This window comes from Hirundo rustica, chromosome 8, assembly GCF_015227805.2.
Source record: "Hirundo rustica isolate bHirRus1 chromosome 8, bHirRus1.pri.v3, whole genome shotgun sequence".
In the NCBI taxonomy this organism is placed as follows: Eukaryota; Metazoa; Chordata; class Aves; order Passeriformes; family Hirundinidae; genus Hirundo; species Hirundo rustica.
This window is the reverse complement of record NC_053457.1, coordinates 24,394,557-24,417,502: the sequence shown is the minus strand read 5'-3', so window position 1 is coordinate 24,417,502 and position 22,946 is coordinate 24,394,557. Positions and strand designations below refer to the sequence as shown.

Genomic DNA, 22,946 nt, shown 5'->3' with positions numbered 1-22,946 from the left:
CCCGAGCCCGGCCAATGGCGGGCGCCATTGCTGTTGCCAGGGTGTGCGGGTCCCGCGGCGGCGGCGATGGCGGCGGGGCCGGGCACGGAGGGGCCGGGCACGGAGGGGCCGCTGGAAGTGAGGTGGGGGCGGCCGGCACAGCCCCCTCACGCTCCTGAGCCCGAGGGGGGTGGGTTGTGCGGTGTCCTGCGCTGTGCTCGCCCCGCGGCGGCTCCGTGAACAAAGCAGTCAGACGGAGAGGAAGGGAGGCTGCGGCGTTGGGGGCTGTCAGGGCAGCGCGGGAGGGGAGGGAGAGAAGCGTGGGCACAGATGAGAGGATCACGGAATAGGACGGGTTCAAGGGACCACAGTGCGTCTGACCTCCCTGCTCAGGCAGGGTCATCCCGGAGCATGGCGCGTGGGATTACATCCAGACGGTTCTGGAAGTGCTCCAGTGAGGGAGACTCCACAGCCTGTCTGAAAAAACCTGTTCCAGTGCATGGTCGCTTGCACAGTAAAGAAGTTTATCTATCTATCTATCTATCTATCTATCTATCTATCTATCTATCTATCTATTTATCTTATCTATCTCTTTTATTTATAACAGCCTGAACCCTTATCCCTTTAGGCCTTTACTGGATGTGTAAAAATGATAAATTGCAGTGTTACCCTCATAAATTTATCCCTGCTTACAAGTTTTCTAGATTCCGTTTTACCTCCACAAACAGAAGTTAGAAATGCTTTATTTCCACTGATTCAGACCTAATGTTGCAGAAGAGCACAGAGCTAGTTCTGCAAGCATGTTCAGAGAGGATGCCATGGCATCCCATACAACCTGTTCCTGTGTGAACGAAGGCCCAGAAAAACATCAGCTGAAATGTCTCCTCTGTTGCCATGGCTTTCAACAAGCACAGTGTCAGTGCTCCCACTCCTCTCAGGCTCCACTTGACTCCTCTGTAGAAGAAGAAGCCAAGAGCAGAAACTCATCAGAAAATATAATGGGAAGTTATTGGTGGACATAAATTTATCTCAAACCAGTAATTTTAAAACGTGCCTAAGTATGAGAGTGCGGAGACTTTAGTACCATCTTCTCTGAAGTGTACAAAGGGTCAGCAACTGAGGTGGTTTATGACTGACTTATGTTTGTGAAATGCTTCTGGTCATTGCAGAGAACAAAGGTCTCTCCCAGTCAGATTCTCTGATTTGGAAAAAGAGCAGAGATGGGCTGTTTCTGAATGAGAATTCAAAGAGAGGAAGCTAACAGCAGCGTTGTACACAGAGGGTATCCCTTACTGCTGGAACTTTCCTGCTGTGGTACCAGCAGGCTAAACTGACATCCTCACTTGGTGGTAAATGCAAATCCCTTGGGCAAGACCACCCTCATGTTTGTCCACACACTTTTTGAAAAGTAAAAACATCTGCAAGCAGTTACGAATTTGTTGACATGTTTTAAGTTCATAAACAGAGTGCTCTTCAGTAATTTATTTCAGACCTTGTGTAACACATCCTGTTTACATTCCAGAGTTTTACCATGTTAAAGTACTGGAGTCTTTAAAGGAGAACAGTCCTCCTGGTTTCCTTCATATAAACAGAAGCTGTACCTTTATAATTTTTATTTTATGTGTATGAGATGAACTATGAAAGTGCAAAAAGGTTAAGCAAACACAATTGGGTCCCAAGTATAGATCGTACCCATGCAATTCTTTCAAATAAAGTTGTACCCTTTGCTGGGGTTTGTGAGTACGAAACCAGAGCCTGTGAACTTGGCTGACTTTATTTTTAGTGCAGACTGAAATTAATAAAAGCATCTCTCCATGTTCTTATGCCTGTCCTTTCAAATGCATCTGGGTAAGATTGACCTTATGTCTTTGGAAATGCTGAACTAGTGACTCTAATAATACCAGATCTTAGTTGTTGTGGTTTTGCAACACTGGTATGCGTCTAACAAATCCCAACCATCAGTTCACTGTAACTTAGGCTACAACATTTCCCTTTGCACCATATTTTGAGAAATGTGTGTCTTATTAATGTTTTAACATTCAGTTGCTCTGTTTTCAGTTGGGTTCAGGGATTCTCAAACAAGAACTTGGCCTTTGTCAACAATCAAACTGTCTGCTACCCATGTGGTAATTACATCCTCTTCCTGGACATCAAAACAAAGAAGACAAGAGCAGTGCAGTGTCAGACTGGCCAGGTGGGAGCCTTTGCAGCAAATGCCAACCGTCGAGTGGTGGCCTTTTCTGACCGGAAGCTGAACCCCGTCATACACATCTACACCTTTCCAGAACTGAGTAAACTGACAGAATTAAAAGGTACTGATGTGGTAGCCCTCATCATCAGCATTTCATTAAAACAATACTGTAATCATCAGTTTCTGAAGTTGTGGGGCTTTTTTTATAAAACTTGAAACACAGGGACTGTTTGTCCCTGTCACAGGACATGTGATAGGGAACTGTCTCATGAAGAAATTCATGGAGAGCAGTGGAAGGAATTTTCCACTGCAAGACTTTTATTTAGGTTTAAGCTGGGAGCTGGGACAGAATATGACCGTACATAATGTAGTTAATTTGAAAGAAAAAGAAAAGGAGTTAAATGGAATAAGTCTTAGGAAAATGTAGCCCAAATAAGCAATAAAATCAGACTGCAGTAGACTCCCAAGCAGACTGCTGAAAGCCAGATGAGAAATCCAGGTTGTAGGGGATGAGGGTTCTTGCAGTTTAACTTTGGAGTCCAAGATTTAATGTATGTTTTTTCCTGTCTCATGTAATTTCTCTCCTTGGTTTAGATGCTTACCCTATTCATGTTTCAGTTCCCTTGCCATTTAAATAAGGATCATGATACTTGCTTTTTCATGTATATGAATAAAATTATGACTGCAAAGGATTTCATGGGACTTGAGGAAAAATACTTTACAATTTCAAGGTATTATTGGAAAGGACATTGAAAGAAATCCAAGCAGTGATACAAAGGGAAGACTTTTATGATCAAATTAAAAGAATAATCTGCAGTTAAGTAAAGAAATCAAAGGCCTGAAGAATATTTAAAGAGTTAAAACGGATATAAAGGAAGTGAGAAGAGTATCTGTGGTACTATAAAGAAGGTCTGGGACAATCAAAGGCCATGCTCTTTATTTTTACATTTCAGGTGATGCTCAGCTGGACTATACCTTGCTTGCATTTAGTTTTAGAGGCCCATATCTCGCCAGTTACTCTTCAGTCCCGGAGTTTGTTCTTTCAGTATGGTAAGAGTAAAAAAAAATTCTCTTATACCATTTGTATTTAATTCATATTTTTGTATGACTACTGTTTTAGCATAGATTAAGCTAACAAACGTGGAACACATACTGGTTGCCTTCATCTCTTTTTTTTTCTTCTGACTGATCACTGTCTGCAAACTTTCTGTACCAAAATTGCTGTTTATTTTCTACTGTTAGTAGACACTAGTCAAAATGGCTGTTTGCTGTAGCAAAGTTATCTTTTACCTTCTTCCAAATTTTGTTTTTTGGAGTGCTTCCAGAGCCTCCAGCATCAGTTAATTATCTGTTCACTGTTGGAAGTAGAGCACCATGCTGTTTGTGGAAGAAAGTTGCCTGCTGGAAAGAGGAAAAGGGTTCTAAAGACAGTTTGTACTGGTTTGTCCTCCTGGACTGTTCAGTGGTCCTCTTAATTACTTTTGCTTGATCTTAGTTCTGGCTTATAATTTTGCTGAGTGATTACACTAACTTGGATCACTGGGTTAGATCATAATTCTCTGCTCATTGATGTGAAATAGCATATAATGCAGTGCAGGTACAGAAAGGTAGAATATTTGATATTTTAATTGTACTGTAAAATACAATCCTGCTCTTGCCTCCATTGCCAGAAGGCTCCCATTTACTGTGGAGTCTGAGCATTTCAAAATAAATGGGGAGGGTGAAGTAGGAGAAAGGCGAGCAACATGTAAGGAATAGTTGGTATAGTCTCAGTTTACTGATGAACTTTTGTACAATTATAAGTGAAGATGCAGAAACCCCTGGAATTTCAGAATTTCAGTAATGAGAGTAGATACTATTATCGATGCCTCTTCTTTATCCTTCTGAAGAAGAATAATGTTTGCTGTGAACTCTGATCACACACAGGAGTTCAAGAAGGATGCCTGTGTATATCACACTGGAAACCGAAAAAGACTCACTGACCTGACAGCTGCCACACTTGTCACCTACAGCAAAAGTAACACAGTGGTCCAATGTGTTCACTGTGTGCTCTTAAACAAAAATGCACCATCCTGAAAAACTTCTTTAGATCATTCCTGAAACCAGAAATACCTAGAAACTTTTAAAACTTTAAAGTACTCGTAATTTCCAAGGCCAAACAATTTTAACCAGTTTGAATCAGCATGCTACCACTATCAGCAGGTAATTGTCATAAAAAACATCCTAAGTCACAAAGAATTTAGTAACAAAATACAATTGCATTGGAATATTAAGCTTAGAATATAATAATTTGAACAGAGGTATGTGAATTTACTATGAAATCAGGACCTTCATTTTTGTGATTGGATTATATTGTGCATTTATTGAAGATATGTGTGTGTATAGATGTCAGAAATCACAGTGTTGAGCATTAGATGTCATGACTGCATGACAATTGCACAGCCCCGGGACTTTAAGCAGCTAGTTTGGAATCAGAGGTATAAGAGATGTTTTGAAAGATGTCAGTCTCAAAATATAAAGAGCTTGTGGATAACTAAAAGCTGCCTTTCATCTGAGATATTGTATCCCTAATATTTATTCTTTTCTGTTCAAATGAGAAGCTTAATGTCAGATTCCTTTTCAGATATATGTTTCATCACAGTTTCAGATCTTGGTAAATTATCTATTATAAGCCCCAGTATCTGACAGTATGTGGTAGGTTTGAGACAAGACCGTGCTGACAGATCTTTAGAAAGCAAGATACACTGATATCTTTAAAAGTCAAAATTGTAGTTTATAGCTTTCTGTAATTTTAATAATGGCTACTGCATGTGTATGAATAATTCCCATTTTTTGCATATGCTATAAATGTTAACCATTGTTTGCTTCGTGCTCATTTCTGTGAGTGAATTTATTACAGCCAGACTAAAGGATTATACTGAATCCATTTATAGCAGTATATGCATTTGAGATTTCTCCTCTCAGCAATAGTGACAAATACTAAAGCTATAAATATTACTTAGATTAACAGTCCAATTGTCCAATAAATTAAGAAACAGTTTTAACCATTTTCTTCAAGTGATGTTAATCAGTTCTTGGATAGCACCTAAAAATGCAAATGCCATCAAATATTAATCTGAATATTGAAAAATATGCAAATTTGATGAGAACATAAAGTAGATCATACTGGACAAAAGAAAAGTCAGCAGAAAGCAGATTCCCAGACTTCTGTTAGCTACACATAACAGCCCCACACAAAAACTCTGCCCTTGTTTGTGCCCAAGTTAGTTAATGCAGCCATAGCTTGTATGCCTGCACTCATAACACAATTACTGTATTACCTAGGTAATTAATTCATAGATAATCATAGGCTCATTATCACGGCTTCCAGCTGCAAGCATTACAGTCATTATGTTACAGATTGGAAAAGGGAGGCTGGAGTGCTGAAGAGTTAATTGTTTGGGCCCATTTTAGTCACTGATGGAGCTAATGAAAAAAAAAATCCATTTCTCATGACCATTGGTCTTTTCACAAAAGGGAGTGCCTGAAAATGTTTCTAAAATGTCAGTTATTCAATCATTTTCTAGCAGTAATAATTTTAAGTGTGGCTAATTAACTACATTCATTCTTTTCATTCTCAAGAGGACCTTACTTGTTTGACAGCAGAAATTTTTTTGTCAGTGACAAAATATTTGTTTTCCAAACTGGATCTTGAGCATCAGTCCTAATCACATCCATACCTTTGGCTTCAATGTTTTTTACCCGTTTAATGGATTTGATTTTCTTTTATTCTCCTTAATGAAGGAACTGGCAAGAAAATATCCTCCTGTGCAGTGAGTCTCAGCCAGGGCTAATAGGAACCTCTCTGAGTTTTAACCCCATGAATTGGCAGCAGCTGTGTTTTGTTGCTGAGAGCTCCGTTACCATCTGGCGCGTTGAAAGGAGCGGGGACGAGCATCACCTTACACGACAGTGAGTGGAACACCCCCCAGGCTAAGAGCAACATCTACAAGTATATTTTAATAAGAAAGACTAGCAACACACATCTATTTGCAAAGGATTTAGTCCCACTTAGTTCACTTAGCAATTGCAGTCAGTAATTGCTAAATCACAACCACTATAAATCTGTCTAGTCAATCATGTGAATTAAATTTATGATTTCATTTCTTAGTACTCACATGACCAGATGAAGCACACCATGAAGTTAATACTAATCAGCTGCTTTGGCAGCCTTGATCAAAAGCTGTGTGACTGAATAAAGATAGTGCCTGGACTACTTTTCTGTAAATGGATACATTAAGCATTGCTTTTGTAGCTATGAAACCATCAAATTTGGATCAATTTGTTCCTAGTAAGCATAGTTAAACAATATCTTGCTGTAATCATAAATTGTATCAAAAGCAGTATCAGTTTTCAATATGATTTCCATCTTCTGTGGCTAATTTACAGGTCCAGAGAGGATGGCTCTGTCAATGCAATTCACTGAGCACAGCAAAACTAGAATTTATTTATGCCAAAATGTTTTTGAGGTTGGTATAGAAGTAGCATGTATCACTCAAATTGGAGTCACTGACATATAAAACCTATGCTTCAAGGTGGCAGCTACTCTGCCACTCCCAAATGTGTTTAATCTCATTAACTATTAATGTCATCAACATATTGCCACTTACACAATTACACTAATGAAAGTATAAACAAGGCCTTAATTTGTGATCTGAAAAAAATACTGAAGGCTTTGTGCCTTTTGGCATTACAGAATGCCTATGTAAATACATAGGCATACTCGCTTTTCCGCCATTACTTTTGCAGAAATAAAGGCCATTTTGAAAACAGCTCCTCTGTTTTGTATCAGCATTTACTGTTCCTATTTCTTCTCCTCAGACTGTGTCTTTTGCCTTTTCACAGCCCTGTGGAACTCCCTGATAACTGCGGGGCCGTGAGTCCTCGTGAGGATTTGTTTTTCCCACCTTCTCGTAATGATGATCCATACTATGGCCCTGATTTGCCAGTTTCAGCCATTGCTGGACTGGAAGGAGATGAAGCAGAAACATTTGTGGTAGTTACTGAATTTTTTCCATTTTACTATTCTAATACAAATATGTGTTAATAAATTCATAATTCTAATGCTTATTAAATAGGTACAACCCAGTAAGTGGATCTGTTACCTCAACAATGTTTTAAAAATCCATTTTGCCAGGAGACTGAGAAGGCACAGTGCTGCTGCATCGTGCAGTAGAGTTGAGATGTCTGACACAGGCCCTAGCACAGTCATATATCTATTCAGTGGAGGTTTGAATCTGTATCCCAGAAGCAGTATGAAGTGTGTCAGCATTTAACTGGGCCCAAGCTAAAAGGACCTGCTGAAAACTTGAAAACTTATTCCCATGCAAAACTGATAGTAACCCTCATGTATCCTTACTTTGGGGTTGCTTTCTTTCTGATGTTGAAAATGTCACAAGCTATGGAAAGATTGAAGGCTTGTTCCAGACAGCAACCCCTGCTTCTGAAATACATTCTCATACCACTGTAAGTGTTGGACCTTGCCATTTGTCTCACATGTATTTGATTATTTACTTTTTATCCTCCCTTGAGATGCCTCTTTTTGGAGGCTTCAAAAGTGTTCTCATTTGTTTGAAATTGATAATATATGCTCTCTGAGGCCTTGCCATTTTCTTCTGCCTTACTGCCTCTTAGGTTATGTGCAGATGATGAACTCTGCAAAACCCACTTTGTTCTTTATTCTGTAAAGTGAATTACAAGAAGTATTGGAGAAAAAGCAATTCCTGTATCAGGTCTGTGAGGCTTAATAGAATTTGTCCTTCAGTGGATTCCATTCAGTTCAGTAGTAGTAGGTTCTTATGCTTGAACTTGCAGAACCATGCTGTGAACTTTTCCACATGGAAAAGTTTGTGCTTTCAGCCATACTAGATATATGTACTAGAGATCTCTATAGGGTCTTTGTATTCCCAGCTGCCTTCAGAAAACCTAGATTTCTTTTTAGCACCTTCGATGTGATTATGTTCTCCTTACCCATAGAAATATTTCTGGAGTTAAGAGTAATCTGTTCTAATAGTCTTCACTGAAGATTTCCTTTTCATTTGATAGTTATTTACTTCCAGTTTTCTTAGATGGGTGTATTTTGGTTTTCAATATTGATAGATAATGAACAAGAAGTTATTTAGAAATGAAATGGGTTTTTTTCAGAAATACAGGTTCTTGTTCACTTTGTTGTGGTGGTGGTATGTCATTTCCTGTGTACTAAACTGTGAGATTCTACACTCATTGCTTAACATTGGGAGGCAATGAATCAGCTTCTGGCATGTTTTCACCTTGCTCCAGGACATGGTAGCTGAGTAATTTTATTTTTTTTTTTTTTAGGACTTGAATTTATTGTGCCTTAGAGCACTAATTCTCTCTTCCATGCATGCCTGTGCATATAAACTCCATCTCTAACCGAGCAGAAAAACTGAGTACTCTTAGATCTTCTAAGCCCTGACACTGGAGAGAAATTGCGTGTTTATGTCCTGTCAGGTTAAGCACCTCTGTCCAACACCCCAGCCCTGCAAAGCAAGCTCATTGCCAGTCTCCTTGTTTGCTGCTTGCAGGAGTGTCGGTGTTCCACGCTCCAGAACCACGTACTGAGGCTGGCTACGTACCCAAGTGTAACCACAGCGGGGCAGCAGAGGGAAAGGAATTGAAATTCCTACAGCCTTCCATCCTTTTCTTTATTGCGTGAGATTTTTCTAGATCAGACTTTTCTAAATGTGCTTTACCACAGCATCACAGAATGTGCTGGGTTGGAAGGGCCCCACAAGGACCATCGAGTCCAACTCCTGGCCTTGCACAGGACCATCCCCAGGAGTCACACCCTGTCCCTGAGAGCGTTGTCCAAACACTTCTTGAACTGTCAGGCTGGTGCTGTGCCCACTGCCCCGGGGAGCCTCATCCAGTGCCCAACCAGCCTCTGGTGAAGAATCTTTTTCTAATGTCCAACCTGAACCTCCCCTGGCACAGCTTCAGGCCATTCTCTTGGGTCCTGTCCCTGTCACCACAGAGCAGAGATCAGTGTCTGCCCCTGCTCTTCCCCTCACGAGGAAGCTGTAACTGCAGTGAGGGCTCCCCTCAATCTCTTCTTCTCCAGACTGAACAGACCAAGTGACCTAGGTGCTCTAGACCGTTACTATCACCCTAGCCCTCCTTTGGATACGCTCTAATAGTTTATTGTCTTTCTTACATTGCAGTGACCAAAACTGCTCACAATGTTCAAGGTGAGGCAGCACCGGTGCAGAGCAGAGTGGGACAGTCAAACCCACTTGAATCGATTTCATCTCTAGCACAAATTTGATTCCATTGTCTTTTGATAAAACTTTTTGTGGCAAGGATCCACCATGGATTTTTATATTTTTTTCCCCCTGATGAGGTGCTACTGAAAAGGGAGAGGAGTTCAAAAAAAGACATGGTGATGATGATGCACCACCATACCAATGCACAGTCCAAGAAGCAACCTGTTTTGGGATTCACATAATCTCATTTTAGGATTAGCATATTTTTATGTGTAAAGACGGTCATGGCAGCAGGTACAAAGGAACATTGCAGAATTTATGTTTACCCAGAAAGCTTGTTTTGTAGAAGTTCAGTTACAACCTTCCAAAAGATTTGTGATGTTCAAGCCTCATAAAATCAGTGAAAATGCCTATATTAGATGTTTCTCTGAGTGATGTAAAGCCCTATTTGCTGTAAATTTGTTACTGTCAGCCATATTTGATTTATAAAGTAAATATTAATATACTTTATTTCTGTAACATTTTTCCCCTGAGAAAATAAAAATGCTTTGTAGGCATAAATAGAATATAAGTTACTTACTCAGAACCATATAACAAGGGCTTGGTATATTTTGCTAATGAAGTCTAGGTACTTATGAATCTCTGTCCTATGTTTTCATCACGAGTCCATCCATATTTCCTCTTTTTATAGAACCTTTAGTGAGACAGTGGGTGTTTTACAGAATTATAGAACCTTCTTTTTTTTCATCCATCATATTGTTTAGTGATCTTGACCACCTTTGCACACATGCCTGGTGCTTTGAATACTCTTCTAAATATTCTCCCAAGGTTTTCTTGTGTTTTGTCCTCCTCTTACCCTCCCTGAATTCTCTTTAATCTGCTTCTTTCTGTCATGGTGTTTTTATGACCTCTGTTGCTGTTGTATCTGAACAGGCCACTCTCTGTCTTTAATAATATTTATTGGAGAAGTTCTGTTCTTTGTGTTTTATGGAGGACAGATTTATGAGAGTTATTTTAGCAAAATGAAATTCAAGGCACATGGGAAGTCCAGGTCAGGGATATTTCTAGCACTTATTTGCAGATGACACAAAGATTGACAGAGCTGTTTCATGGAGCAGTTTGGATTAGACAATGAGATAAGCTATTCAAACAAAGTGTGTTTTAGTACTGCAAGGTATGCAAGAAACACGTGTTCGCATTTTGGCTATAAAGTGGAAAAACGTTCTAAAAAGCGGTTTGAAAGGCATTTGTTGTGGTGAGGTCATAAGAAGTAACCATTTAAACTGGGGCTTCCTGTGCCCTTCTGACATTTAAAGAATGCTCTAGGGGCTCAGTGTGTTGAATTTTATCATTATTCTATCATTAAAATTTGGGAATTGCCCTTGTTATGGTGGGTCAATACCTTATGAGAATAGGGAAGATACCTGGAAGGATTTCCAAGTTAGAGATAAAATTGTAACAGATGCCAAGTGCTGGAGAATAAATTCAGATAAATGCAAATTTAAAAATATACTGTTTTTAATTTAAAATGTAATTCATCATTTAAACAAACTTCTAGAGGGAGAAGTGAGTTCTCCACTGCTATCTCTAGACACATACTTTTTTTGGAGAATGTTCTTTGTCAAGTTACTGGCTTCAGTGAAGGGATGACTGCATAAAATAATGCTGATGTAAAACATGATGTCAGACTCTATGAGGTAATAATTTTTTTTTTCTTATCTTGAAATGTGTGTAACAGCTTGTAGAGATATTTGTCAATTGTTGACTGAACTTGTTTATTTTCATGCTGAAGCCTAGAAATTGTTTTAAGACTTCTGTGCATCCCACTGCCCACTGCTGGACTGCAGCCTCAGAAATATACATGGGCTGTAAAGAAGGATATGTTTTGGCAATTGATGCTGAGCAATACAGTGTTTCTGTTCTTCAACAAAAAGCTCCACCTGGTAAGAAATAGCTGAGTGTGTTTCATTCAAGCAGGGAAGAAAGTCAATAGGTGAAAGCTTTTTGTGCTTTCTTCTGTTCTTCTATTGGATACCTTACAGAAATTATAAGGCTGTTTTGTAGAACCCTAATTTTTTTATTAGTACAGTAAACATATGATAATGTCTTGTGAGATTCTGTGAGGGTGTTTTTAACACCAATAACTGACTTTCATTTTTCTTTGTTGAAAACAAACAAACAAACAAACAAAAAACTGTAAATACATCAAAGTTGATGAAATTAACTATATTTCCAGGAGTTCAGATCTTATTAACCAGCCCTACTAGATTAACATTAAACTATTGATATACCAGCTACTAATAGCAGTACTAACAGCAGTACTATTTTTACTATTAGTTAAGTACCAACAGTTTATTTTATTTTGTATGAAATGTTGGATACTCTTCATTTGTTGTGTTAGATAAAGTTAGAAGTGACCTTTGAGGGCTCGTGAGTCTTCAAAAATCAAAACTGAAGCAATGTGGCTTAATAGCATTCCTTAGTGCCAGCTCTTACATAGACTATTTTATAATCAAAACAAGGCTGCAAACACTGCCGGGCTTTTCTGCAGAATGTAGAAGCACAGAGAGTGAACAGAAGATATCTTTGGCTTCAAAGAAAGAAACCTGGTTTTAATTTATTTGGAATGGGAGGACCTCTGATTGACTGCAGCTCACCAACGTGGTTTGTGTGCCCTATATGTATTTCCACCTGTCTTCTCATGGGGACCTTCATCAGGCTATGACTGATTAAAGTTGTGTGTCAAGAGCAGTCCATTCCCGACCTTCTTTTCCTGGGAATCCTGAGGTGTCTCCTCCGCTAAATTCCACTACCCTTCTGTGCCCATTCAGAGGGCTCCTAAATGGAGGATGCTGAAACACAGCCAGCAGAAATCATTCCTTAGGCATTCTGTACTCCATCATCCTTTGATGGGATGGAAGGTGTCCATCCTATGGTGCACATGAAGTTCATACTTTGGTCGGGTCTAGGAGGAGTACTGGACTATACTTCTCTCCAGCATAGAGCTGTTTCCCTAACAAACACTGAATTAGCGGTAATAGATAATAGATAATCTCCTGGTAATAGATAATCTCCTGGTAAGCTTATTTCCTTCTGTTTACATACAGTATGTGATTTTTTTTTAAGCTGCAGCAAGTACCCTGACTTCATTTTTGGTAGTTAACACCAAAATGGAAGGCTGCTTTTAAAGCAACCTAACAAACCAACATTATTTCTCTTTTTGAAACCATCAGACTGTTAAATCTAGCAAATCAAGGGTTGGAAATCATCAAGAAATAAAAACCTGAGGCGTGACCAGAGCCGTTTTTGTCAGTTGAGTAGAAGGCAACAAGAATATTGGGCTTTTTCTTGGCCTGTGTGTTCGTCTTTGGGTCCTCTCCTAAAACTGTATAACAAAATGCTCTGTATTTATACTATATTGAAGCTTCTGCTTAATTTACAACAGACTGCAATCTGTATCTATTTAGCAGAATGCTTAAGTGCATGGCCAGCTTTAAGCACATGCTGAATTCCTGATACGGTGTTGCAAACAGAATCATAAGCAGCTACAACATTTCACTTAGGCATTGTTTTCAGAGTGGCTGAATTTTCCTTGTAAGTGTATTGAAAAAATAATCATTGTTAGAATAAGAACACCATAACTTGGTACTAGAAGGAAGATAAATCTGAATCTGAACCACTCTCCACGCCAAGTCCATGTTATCTCCTTTTTACAGCTGTAAACCGAATAACAGAACTGTGCCTGCTCAGTGGCATAGATGGCAGAAATGGTAGATATTGAGGAAGAAAGCACATTTTTCATTTCACATACTGAACCTGGCCTTTTGTTCAGTAGATTGGAATACAACTGACTTGTATTGCAATATTGACCTACAAACAAGATTGACATTAAAAATTGTTTTCTTTTGTGCAGAGTTCGTGCAGAAAATAACAGATGTGGTGTCCTATGTTCGTAGAGAAGTGCAGAAAAAGAAAGGTATTTCCATGTTCAAATGAAGCTAATAGATTTTTAGGCAGCACTGCTGGTGTCTGGGAGTAAAAATATGTGAGTACATCTGGAAGCCACTGGTTAGAAAAACTCATCACTGGCCTCTGTAAAACACATTGTTGGCAATCTTATGTGTGTTTACATGACAAAAGATTAATAGCTTTTGTGCTAAGAGACAGCCAAATTAAAAGCCTCAGGAAAAACAATGGCAGTGGAAAAAATTCTGTTCATTCTAATTTAAATTGGAATAAGTTGTGCTAGAAGAGGTTTCCTAGTGCTTAGTTTTAGCATTTCTTTAGGGTCACTCATAATTTATCTGAGTTAGGAATTAGGGATTTGTTTCAAACACTTTGTTTTGGGCACTACAGTACAAAAAAGATAGAATGGATGAAGTTCAGCATGTTTCCACAAAGGTTGTTACAGTCTTAGTGCATGACATACAAATTTGGTGTGAGAAAAGTATGTTTGTTCAGCCTGGAGAAAAGGAAATGAGGGATTTTACTATTGCTTTAGCTATCCAAAGGTTACAGAGAAGGTACAACCAAAGGACACAGTTTGCATCAATGGGAATTCTGGGTATATATTAGGAAATAAATACTTTCACAGTGAAGGTAGTCAGACATTGGGACAAGTTGCCCAGAGAAAATAGGGAACTTTCATTTTTTTGGGTACATTCAAACCTTAGCTGATATGACTCTGGACAACATAATCCAATTTTGAAGTTGGTTCTGAGTTTGAAGTCAGCTCTGTGCTAAGCAGGAGGTTGGATTAGAGGACTTCTAGGATCCCTTGCAATCTAAATGACTCTATGATCCTTTTACTCACAAGTAAATAGTAAATTATGCCAGATTTGGAGTCGCAACACATTATTGAAATAAATTAAATCTGATATTTTATGTTGGTTTTGTGCTTTCAGGTGGCAAACCAAGCAATCTGGAAAACCCAGTTTTACTTGCCATGGCATTTTGTAATGAGGGGCTGTATGCAGCTGGACGTGTAAGGGATCCTTCATGCTTTTAACTTCCTTTGAGTGTGTGAAAATCTACATTCAAGTGGAGTATATTTGCAGAGTTCACTGCAAAGAGATGAATTAGGAAAAAGTGAGGGGCTGCAGGACTATAAAGTTCCTCTCTGGTGTTGACTATATTACTTTGTGAAGGCTTGACAGAGGGGATCAGAGTGTGAAGAGTTTCCATTTCTGTACTCAAAGAATACTGTAGAGGAACAGAAAAGAATGATGGACAAAAAATGGGAAAGGAGAGAAAATGGCCAATAGAATTGCCAAATTATTTTATGCAAAATCTAACTCAATATCTAACCCAATCTGACAATGCCATTGTACTTTTCTGCTTAGGTGGGGGACAAATTCTTACACTGTCTCAAAAACAGCAATATGACATCTAAAACATTATCTAATGAGAGAGTCTGTTGTTATTAAACATGAACTATCACTAAGAATTGTATTAAAGAACACCTTCATGTTCAACAGATCTATTATCTCAGTTTAGAGTTCGATTTAAACAAAGATCCCATCTGGATGATGGGATGTAGTAAAACACTGCTGCTCTAGTGATTTGCAGATCTTGCAGTTCACTTTGCCTGATAATATGAGTGACATAGATCTCGTGTATTTGTACTTTTCTGCACAGGAGGGCGTTTTAATCTTTTATCACATCAAAGGTCTGCAATATGAGATAAAAATCTGTGCTGATATCTCACAGCCCATATCCAGCCTCATATTTTCTCCTGATTACACCAGTCTGCTGCTTGTCACTGACCAGGTACAACATTTGAGAGGATGGCACTACATAATGGGATATTCCTGGGATTCTGTATGAATATGCTGATACTATTAGTACAGAATGTTTAATGTAATTATGCAAGTCAACAAATTACATCAGAGGTGAACATAGTCCATTCTGTCTTTTTAATAAAAATTGGAAGGACTTTTAATGAAGCACAGAACAATTGTCTCCTACAGATGGTGGAATATGAAATACCTAATGCTGAGATTTCCCAACAGAAATCCTTGTGTGTGTACAGCTGAGGACATGTTCAGGGTCTCTCATGTGTCCAAGTCATGGATCTACTGGGCATGAATTCCAGACTTGACATGTGGCTGCACAGGGAGAAAAGTGTAGCTTGGGTGTGTCAGACCTACTGTGACTCTGCAGTAGAGTTGTTCTCTATACAGACATGAAGTTTTGTGTTGGTGTAGAATATTTGTTCATTTCTGGAGTAACATGAAATGGGGTTTGTTTAAATTATTTTATTAAAGCAAGTTTGAGAAACAAAACTTCTTGAAAATATGGTTAGCTGGAGTGCTCTGAAAGGAACTTAACATCATCTTCAGCCAGTGTAAATTAATATAATCCAATAAACTCAGATTAATCCTACTGGGCACTTTTTACCTCAGGTTAGAGTCAAATATAAAAGTTCAAAGAGTGAGGCTCAGAAAGATTGGGGGAGGTAAAGTCTTCGAAAGGATTTGATGAAAAGTTTCCTAGTCCAGTGATGGATTATTTCTCTTTATTTGTCAGGGGACAGTCTATAGTTACAGACCTGCCCATAGTGGAGAAGCTGTCAAACTCTTGGACACATCCAGCAGTTGTTTTCTGGCAGCTGATTTCCTTACTCCAGGGAACAACTACTGTGTGGTAAGAAATTGTATCATTTCTCATGTAGAACAGTGGCTCTTTTCAGGTAACCAATATGTTGCTAAGGCATAAAATGAAAAGCCTTGCAGAAATAGGATTGTTCTGGTATTTGTTACAGTTGTGTAACTTCTCATTAAGGAAGTAAATGGCATTCATTCAGCTATAGTTTATAAAAGGGTCAGAACTTGCCTTGGAATGCAGGTTGGACAATTTATGTTTTATTGGCTCTGCTGCTGATTTGTGTGACTCAGACTGTTCAGGAAGACAGCTGAGCAAAAGATGGATTCAGTTCAGAGAGCTGATGTTGCCCAACAATTGCTACTGGTCTTTTCATCCCTCTGCACAGATTGGAACATCCTGAGAGATACCTCTGTGCTGGGTCCTGGGACAAAAAAGGCCTTACTCATGCACCTGTCCATTCTTAGGAATTCCTTGCTTTTCATTGCCTTTTACTCCTGCAAGACACATATTTTAGCCACTAATTCATTTACAGGCCATGAATTCTCCAGGCAGCCAGCCTTGGTTATTTCATCCTCTTCTGACTCTGCTTTTCTCTGTTCAACAGTCTGTAACAATTTCAGGTGAAGTGCAAGTTTGGTCCTTGGAAGATGGAACTTTCCTCAGCAAGCTAAGCCTTGGTATTGAGGTACATATAACCAGGAGCTCATATCATGACTGATACCTAAAATTTTCTGGTTTTCAATTGATAGCATAATATTCCACAGATTTCAATCAACCAGTGCTGAAGAAAGCCTCAGTAATGTCTTTGAGATTTAAAAATTATCTTTCAGAATGTTTCCTTGAGCTAATCCTGTCACATGTTTATCTTGACTACAAAGCAGAGGAAACATTTCAGCCAGATGTCCTTGTGATGCATCTTTAAGCACATCTTTGTAAAAAATATCTAAATTTTTATGGTATTCCTTTTTTATTCTTTTTAACGAGTAATGGAAAAGTTTCGAAAGTATAAAAGCTAAATGCCTTGACTGATAATGAAAAACAGGTTTTAAGAATTTAGTTGATAAAAGTGTTTCAAATTGTTAATGCTTTGTCCTGATTTAAGATGCATTCAAACCCTGAAATCTGACATAGTAAAGAAAAAAAATCCCTTTCTATAACAGCTGCACACACAACAGTGCACTCACTGTTTTATCTAGGCAAAACTTCTTTCACTTAAAATCTGGAAAATGGATATAATGGTTGTTTTTTCTCTGAAAAGAACAGAATTAATTTTTGACGTGTAGCTACAAAGCACAGATACGTCTCTAAATACTTTCTTTGTTAAAAACATGTTTTTTAAATAAACCACTTGGGGTTCCTTCTTCAAATTTTAGGGACTTTTAAATAGCGATGGAAACTGCATCCTAAAAAATAGCATAATACATAAAAATACGCTGAACTATTAAGTATCTTCTACTTCTCAACTAGGCAACTTCTATGGCTTGCTGTCCCTCCTCCAACAGTGTTGCTGTAGGGACCCAAATAGGTCAAATCTATTTCCTTGATGTTACCAAAGCTGAAGCTCCACGGGTTGTTCACAGAACTTTTCTTTCCAAACTTCCAGTGCTATCTTTGCAGTAAGTATGTAGTAGGGTAGAGATATTGTCAATTTATTGCTTGAGTAATATTAGTTGAACAAAAGAATTTGATCTTTTTATTTTACAGATTAAAAAAAATAATTTTAACAGTTTTACTTTTTTTTCAACATATTCTGAATTGCTTGCAAGAGGTAGGAGCAGGATTTACATGAGAGAAATAAAATAAATCTGTATTTTAAGAAAGTTTAACTGAGCACAGAAGATACTGATGTATAAGATCCTTTCAGAAAAATCACTATACGCAGTAATTACGCACAATTCCATGTATCTGACTTTAAAGGGTTATTTCTCACTGAATATAAATTTAAGGTTTTGTGAAGTTAAGTTTAAGACTTTTGGTCATCTCTTTCTTTATGGTGGATTTTTGCTACTGTTGCTAATTATTCATTTTCTTAAAGTTCTAGAGATTAGCAGTCCTCTTGTAATTAGCTCTAGTGATCTAAAAGGCTTTTTTTGTTTGGTTGGGGCTTTTTGTTGGTTGGGTTCCCTCTCCACCCCCCCACCCCCCCACCCCCCAAATTATTGAAAAATCTGAGTATTTTACTCTGCTTTGCAAAAGATAGAATGGATTTTGAACTGTTAAACTTTAATATAAATCTGCCTGTTATTTGAGACTCAGATGTATTCCTTTTCAGAGCTACCTAAGAACACAGAACTTCAAAAATACATACAGAGAGCAACTTGTTCAAAATTAAATCAATGCAGAGATGTGTTTTTTCAAAATAATATCAAGATCTGTGTAATAGTTTTATTTCTAAAATAGAGAATATAAAAGAAATTCTGACTTAACAAAGCTGTTAATGCAGACTGCTGTGGAGTATGATCAGCATTAGATTGACCACCCACTTAATTAGAAACTGCACTCATAGCACTGGGCTTTGTATCTGGCCCTAAATCTGTAAACCCAGAAGATGAAATTTATGTTTATGCACTCAGTGAAGTCAGCAAGTTATGAGAGTGAAACTATTTGACTCTTTTTATTGACTGTATTGAATTTTTTTCTACTTGGATTTGCATTTCACCTAGTTATGATCAGAGTGGCCAGTTCCTCATTGCAAGAGCTACTGAAGGACACATCTTTATTCTAGATGCTCGTCCATCAAAATTATTCCAAGTTCTGGGATATATAGGTAATACATGTAACAGCATTAATTACATTTTCTTTTCTCTTTGTTCTGCATTTTAATATATTTGTCAGTCACGCTAAGCCATTCACCTTCATTCTACTTATTTTCTTGGAAGACTAAATATATTCTTCCCTCCTATTTTGTAAAGCCCAGAGTTCTTTTGGGGGTTTTTGTTTTGGAGGGTCTGCTTGATTGGTTGGTTGGTTTTGGGTTTTTTCCTTTTTTTTTTTCCCCCCCCTTTGTAATTTAAGTTAGCAAATGTACCAATATTACCTTTCTTTCAGAGTTTGTATGAGTCACAGGGAAAAGAATTTATTAGATGACAAACTGATCACAGCTCCAGTGCTAAAGTAGTAGTGGTAGCAAAGAACTAAAGAACTTTGTGAGAATTTGGATAAAAAACTGGAGGTTATAATATTTGTGTGTAATCTCCTGTTTCAAATTTCTACCACAGACATCTTTAGCATGGGAACTGCTGAAATTTCAGCTTTGCTGGTTGATAGTGAGAAATAAAATATGATGAATTTTAAGTGACAAAATAATTTGAAATTTGTGAATTTATTTTTCCAAAAGCATTGTTCTTAAAGATCATATTTGTGTGTATAGATCTTCACCATAATTTTAAGTATAAAGGGCATTATTTTATCATTTTAATTGGTTTAACAAACAGAATTATGTTTCCTTAAATAACTTGTAATTTGCCTGATCATATTCTCATTGTGTGGAGGATTTGTTAGAGGAGGGTTTTTCTGTGCTTTATCTGGCATTTATCAGCAGACAGCCTCAAAATTGTTACAGTTCAAGCTGGAGGTAAATTCAGATTTGACTAATTAATGTAATACAATTACATGTGCTGGTGTTTAGAGATTCCCAGCACCCAGTGCCTCAACAGGAGTTGAGTGCTTGCAGCACTCCTGAGCTGTGTTCCCCACAGGGATCTCGTGTTGTGTCACAGGATATTTTAGTAAAAACGATGTTACCATGCTGCAGTAACAGTTTCCATTGGTGTTCCTTACCTGCTTCAGTACTGGCAGATGAAGTGCTCCATCTTTCTGTACTTTCTCACCTAAAGAATGACCAAGTTGAAGTGATGGTACTTCTTAATCTAGCAGAGGTCCAACAAGCAAGACTGGAAATTTTTCATCTGTCTTCAGCAATCATAACAGGTAAAAATTGAAATGTATGCTAACATTTTTTAGGGCAGTAAGCCTAGTGTCAGATTTTCAAGTTAGTTACATTTAATTTTTAAAAGGCCTTACATTTTACAAACTTTCCAAAATGTAGTTTTCAACAAAGTTAGTATTTTCTTTAAGTATTCACTAATGTTTTTGTGCCCATTTTTAGATAGATAAAATGGGGCTTTATTTTCAAAGCTGCTGAAGATCTACAGTTACTGTCTTTATTTCAATTTTATATAAGATGCCTTGTCCATCTTAATTTCAGGTAATCCCTTTAAAGCTCAAATTAAGGAACTAAAAATAATAAAATGCCCTTTTGAAGACGTGAACTGCAGTGTTTTAACCAATACCACCCAGGCTGTGTGTTCCTCATTGTAGAGATTCCTAAAACAAGTTCTAGATGAAGGCAACGGTGACATGAACCTACATGCAAACTAATTAGCACTGTTGATGTGAAACTCAAGAAGCAGAGTAAATTAGTGTATGTAAATAGTCACTTCACTGTGGTTAAACTGTTTCTAGTACCTCTATAGAGCCAGTAGAGCTATTGCTCTGCTTCACTGCAGTGTGCTGCATCAGCACAACTCACTGAGTTGGTGTTAAATCTGAGTATCTTCGTTTCCAGTCTCTTCCCTGAAAACTTACATCATGCTCATTCCTTGCTGAGCATCCTTTTCATAATTACATGATAGACAAAGCACCTGTATTAATGGTAGTCATGCCTCTTCCTCTCTCTTTCTTTTGTCAATCTTTTAGATAACGATAAGTATGTGAATGAACAAGGAATGTTTAAAGCTAGTGACCTGAAAAAGGAGCAATATGATCTGGATTGCCCTTTGAGCTCAGCAGTCAGACTGAAGGATAACATTGTGTATGGCTACTGCACCTGTGCACCTTTCATCTGTAAATACCACTTCTCTGAAGAGGTAATTATCTGAAGTTGCATTATTTTGGGTAGTGGTTAAATACCAGCAAAAAAAAGGCTGCAGATGAAATTAATATAGCAGGATATTATCTTAAATAAATCCTCTCTCCACTCTAAATACCTACTTCATACATACTCATCAACTTTCAGTATCTTACCACTTCCTCAGAAACCTGGCAAAAATCATGTCCTTGTTCCATTATATTGGTTCTTAAAATCCACACAGCTTGCAGGCACCACACAAGTGGATTCTGTGCTGGAGCTGTGGGTTTGGACATGCAGCTCCTGAAGGGGCTGAGCCAGCCTGAGCCCAGGACTCTCAGATGCAAACCCAGCCCAGCCTCACAATGAAGCAGTGGGGGCTTCAGGAAACCACTGTCTTTGCCTGCTGGGGAACTGCAGCTCTCTGCAGTTCATAGGTCTCCCAAAGTTTGAGAGGCAGGTAAAAAGGTGAATTCTAAAGGTCAGCATTCCTCCTTCACGTGTCCCATCCTTTCTGAGCCAGGAAATTCAGGCTCACACATACTGAATCCAGAGCCTTTTGCAGAGATGAGAAGCAAATCAGCAGCACAGCAATGACACTCCTTCCTCGGCTCAGTAATCCAACAGTTTAAACTGCAATGCATGTGGTAACCCACAAACCTCATTAATTTTCTCCAAATGGCATAGATATCATCTGAACTGCTGCAAACCTTTTTCTTGTTTGGCAGAATAAGCTGGAAAATCCATCAGTATTTTTATCAGAAAAGAAGATTCCTAGCAAACAGTTTGGATCAGGTTTGCTCTGTTTATCACCCAACAGCCAGTGGCTGGCAGCAGCAGCCAAGGATGGTGTTTTGTTTATCTACAATACTTCTACTCTGGTAGGTGGGCATCTGGGCACAGGCTTTGTTTGATTTATGTGAGACAGAAGTGTGAAAATTACTTTCTTTAACTGTAAACTTTCCCTCATGTGAATAGAAGGTATTTGAGAAAAATTTGTGTTGCAAATGAACTGACATAGCATTATACAAGACATTTTTTTTATAATGAATGTGTATACAATCATACAAACCACTTACTTCCTTCTTCATTAAATCTTAGCATAGATCATTTTGCTACTGTTCTTACCTCCTACAAAATCAATATACTTCAAACTTGTCCCATGTGCAGTCAAACATTTTAAACTTAAAACCCCTAGTATTATATGTATGTCGTATTGTCTTTTTGGATTGACTTTTATCTAAAAATAAAAAGCCATTAAAATGTTTTTAAAAATTAAATAATAAAAAATAATTTAAATACATTTTCATTATAAAAATTTATTTGCTGATACTGCTTCTATGACTTCTCTAGGATGTACTTGCTCAAAAACACTGTCAGTCATATCAAGGAGGGGGAATCAGATCCATGGCATTCTCCCTGGATGGCAATTTCATCCTGGTTAACGGTGAAAATGATTGTGCCCTGGTGTGTCTGAAGTGGAAGTACGTATAAAGTGGCAGAGTAATATTGATTGTGTCATTTCTTGTATCCTGATAGATTAATTTTTGCATCTACTTGTAATTCTAGACTTCCTCTTTTTTAGTCTCAAAGTAAGAAGAATTGAATAGAAATAAAATCATTCCTCTCATCTTTAGAGGCAGCCTGGCCTCCCTAGCTCAGGAAAAGCTTTGTACTTTGGGTCTGATTGCAGCACAACACATCGGAATATCTTCTGAGAAGTATTACCTGATACTTCTTATCATTCTCCAATCAGCTCTGGAAAGGGCTCTTGGGGGATGTAAGGGATGTAATCTCCTGTGATACTGTTTTAACTCAGTGAAAAAGAAACATCCCAGCTTTAATGGGAATTCTACTGGGGCTATAGAGAGCTCTTAGCAGACATCAGGAGTAAGAGGCACTTGAAAGTACAGCTTTTCTGTGGGAAAACAGATGTTCAGGTAGATACATAGATTAAAGATGACTCTGTCAGATCAATAGTTCTAATATGGGTTAATCCATCTTTCAGAATTTTTACTTCTTTGGAGAGTTAACTTAATTATTCAATTCTAGAATTCAA

General features: G+C 38.1%; 1 protein-coding gene across 1 annotated transcript in view; it reads left to right on the top strand.

Annotated features, from left to right (window-relative positions):
- Window positions 1-14: 14 nt before the first annotated feature.
- CFAP43 (cilia and flagella associated protein 43) overlaps window positions 15-22,946 on the top strand; it is a 40,158-nt gene continuing 17,226 nt past the window's right edge. The window contains exons 1-14 of the mRNA XM_040071392.2: window positions 15-117; window positions 373-433; window positions 2,038-2,291; window positions 13,346-13,408; window positions 14,337-14,416; window positions 15,070-15,201; window positions 15,961-16,077; window positions 16,643-16,723; window positions 17,506-17,654; window positions 18,702-18,805; window positions 19,828-19,968; window positions 20,737-20,906; window positions 21,616-21,768; window positions 22,241-22,371. Coding sequence (XP_039927326.1) covers window positions 15-117; window positions 373-433; window positions 2,038-2,291; window positions 13,346-13,408; window positions 14,337-14,416; window positions 15,070-15,201; window positions 15,961-16,077; window positions 16,643-16,723; window positions 17,506-17,654; window positions 18,702-18,805; window positions 19,828-19,968; window positions 20,737-20,906; window positions 21,616-21,768; window positions 22,241-22,371 — 1,739 coding nt within the window. The remainder of the gene's footprint in view (window positions 118-372; window positions 434-2,037; window positions 2,292-13,345; window positions 13,409-14,336; window positions 14,417-15,069; window positions 15,202-15,960; window positions 16,078-16,642; window positions 16,724-17,505; window positions 17,655-18,701; window positions 18,806-19,827; window positions 19,969-20,736; window positions 20,907-21,615; window positions 21,769-22,240; window positions 22,372-22,946) is intronic.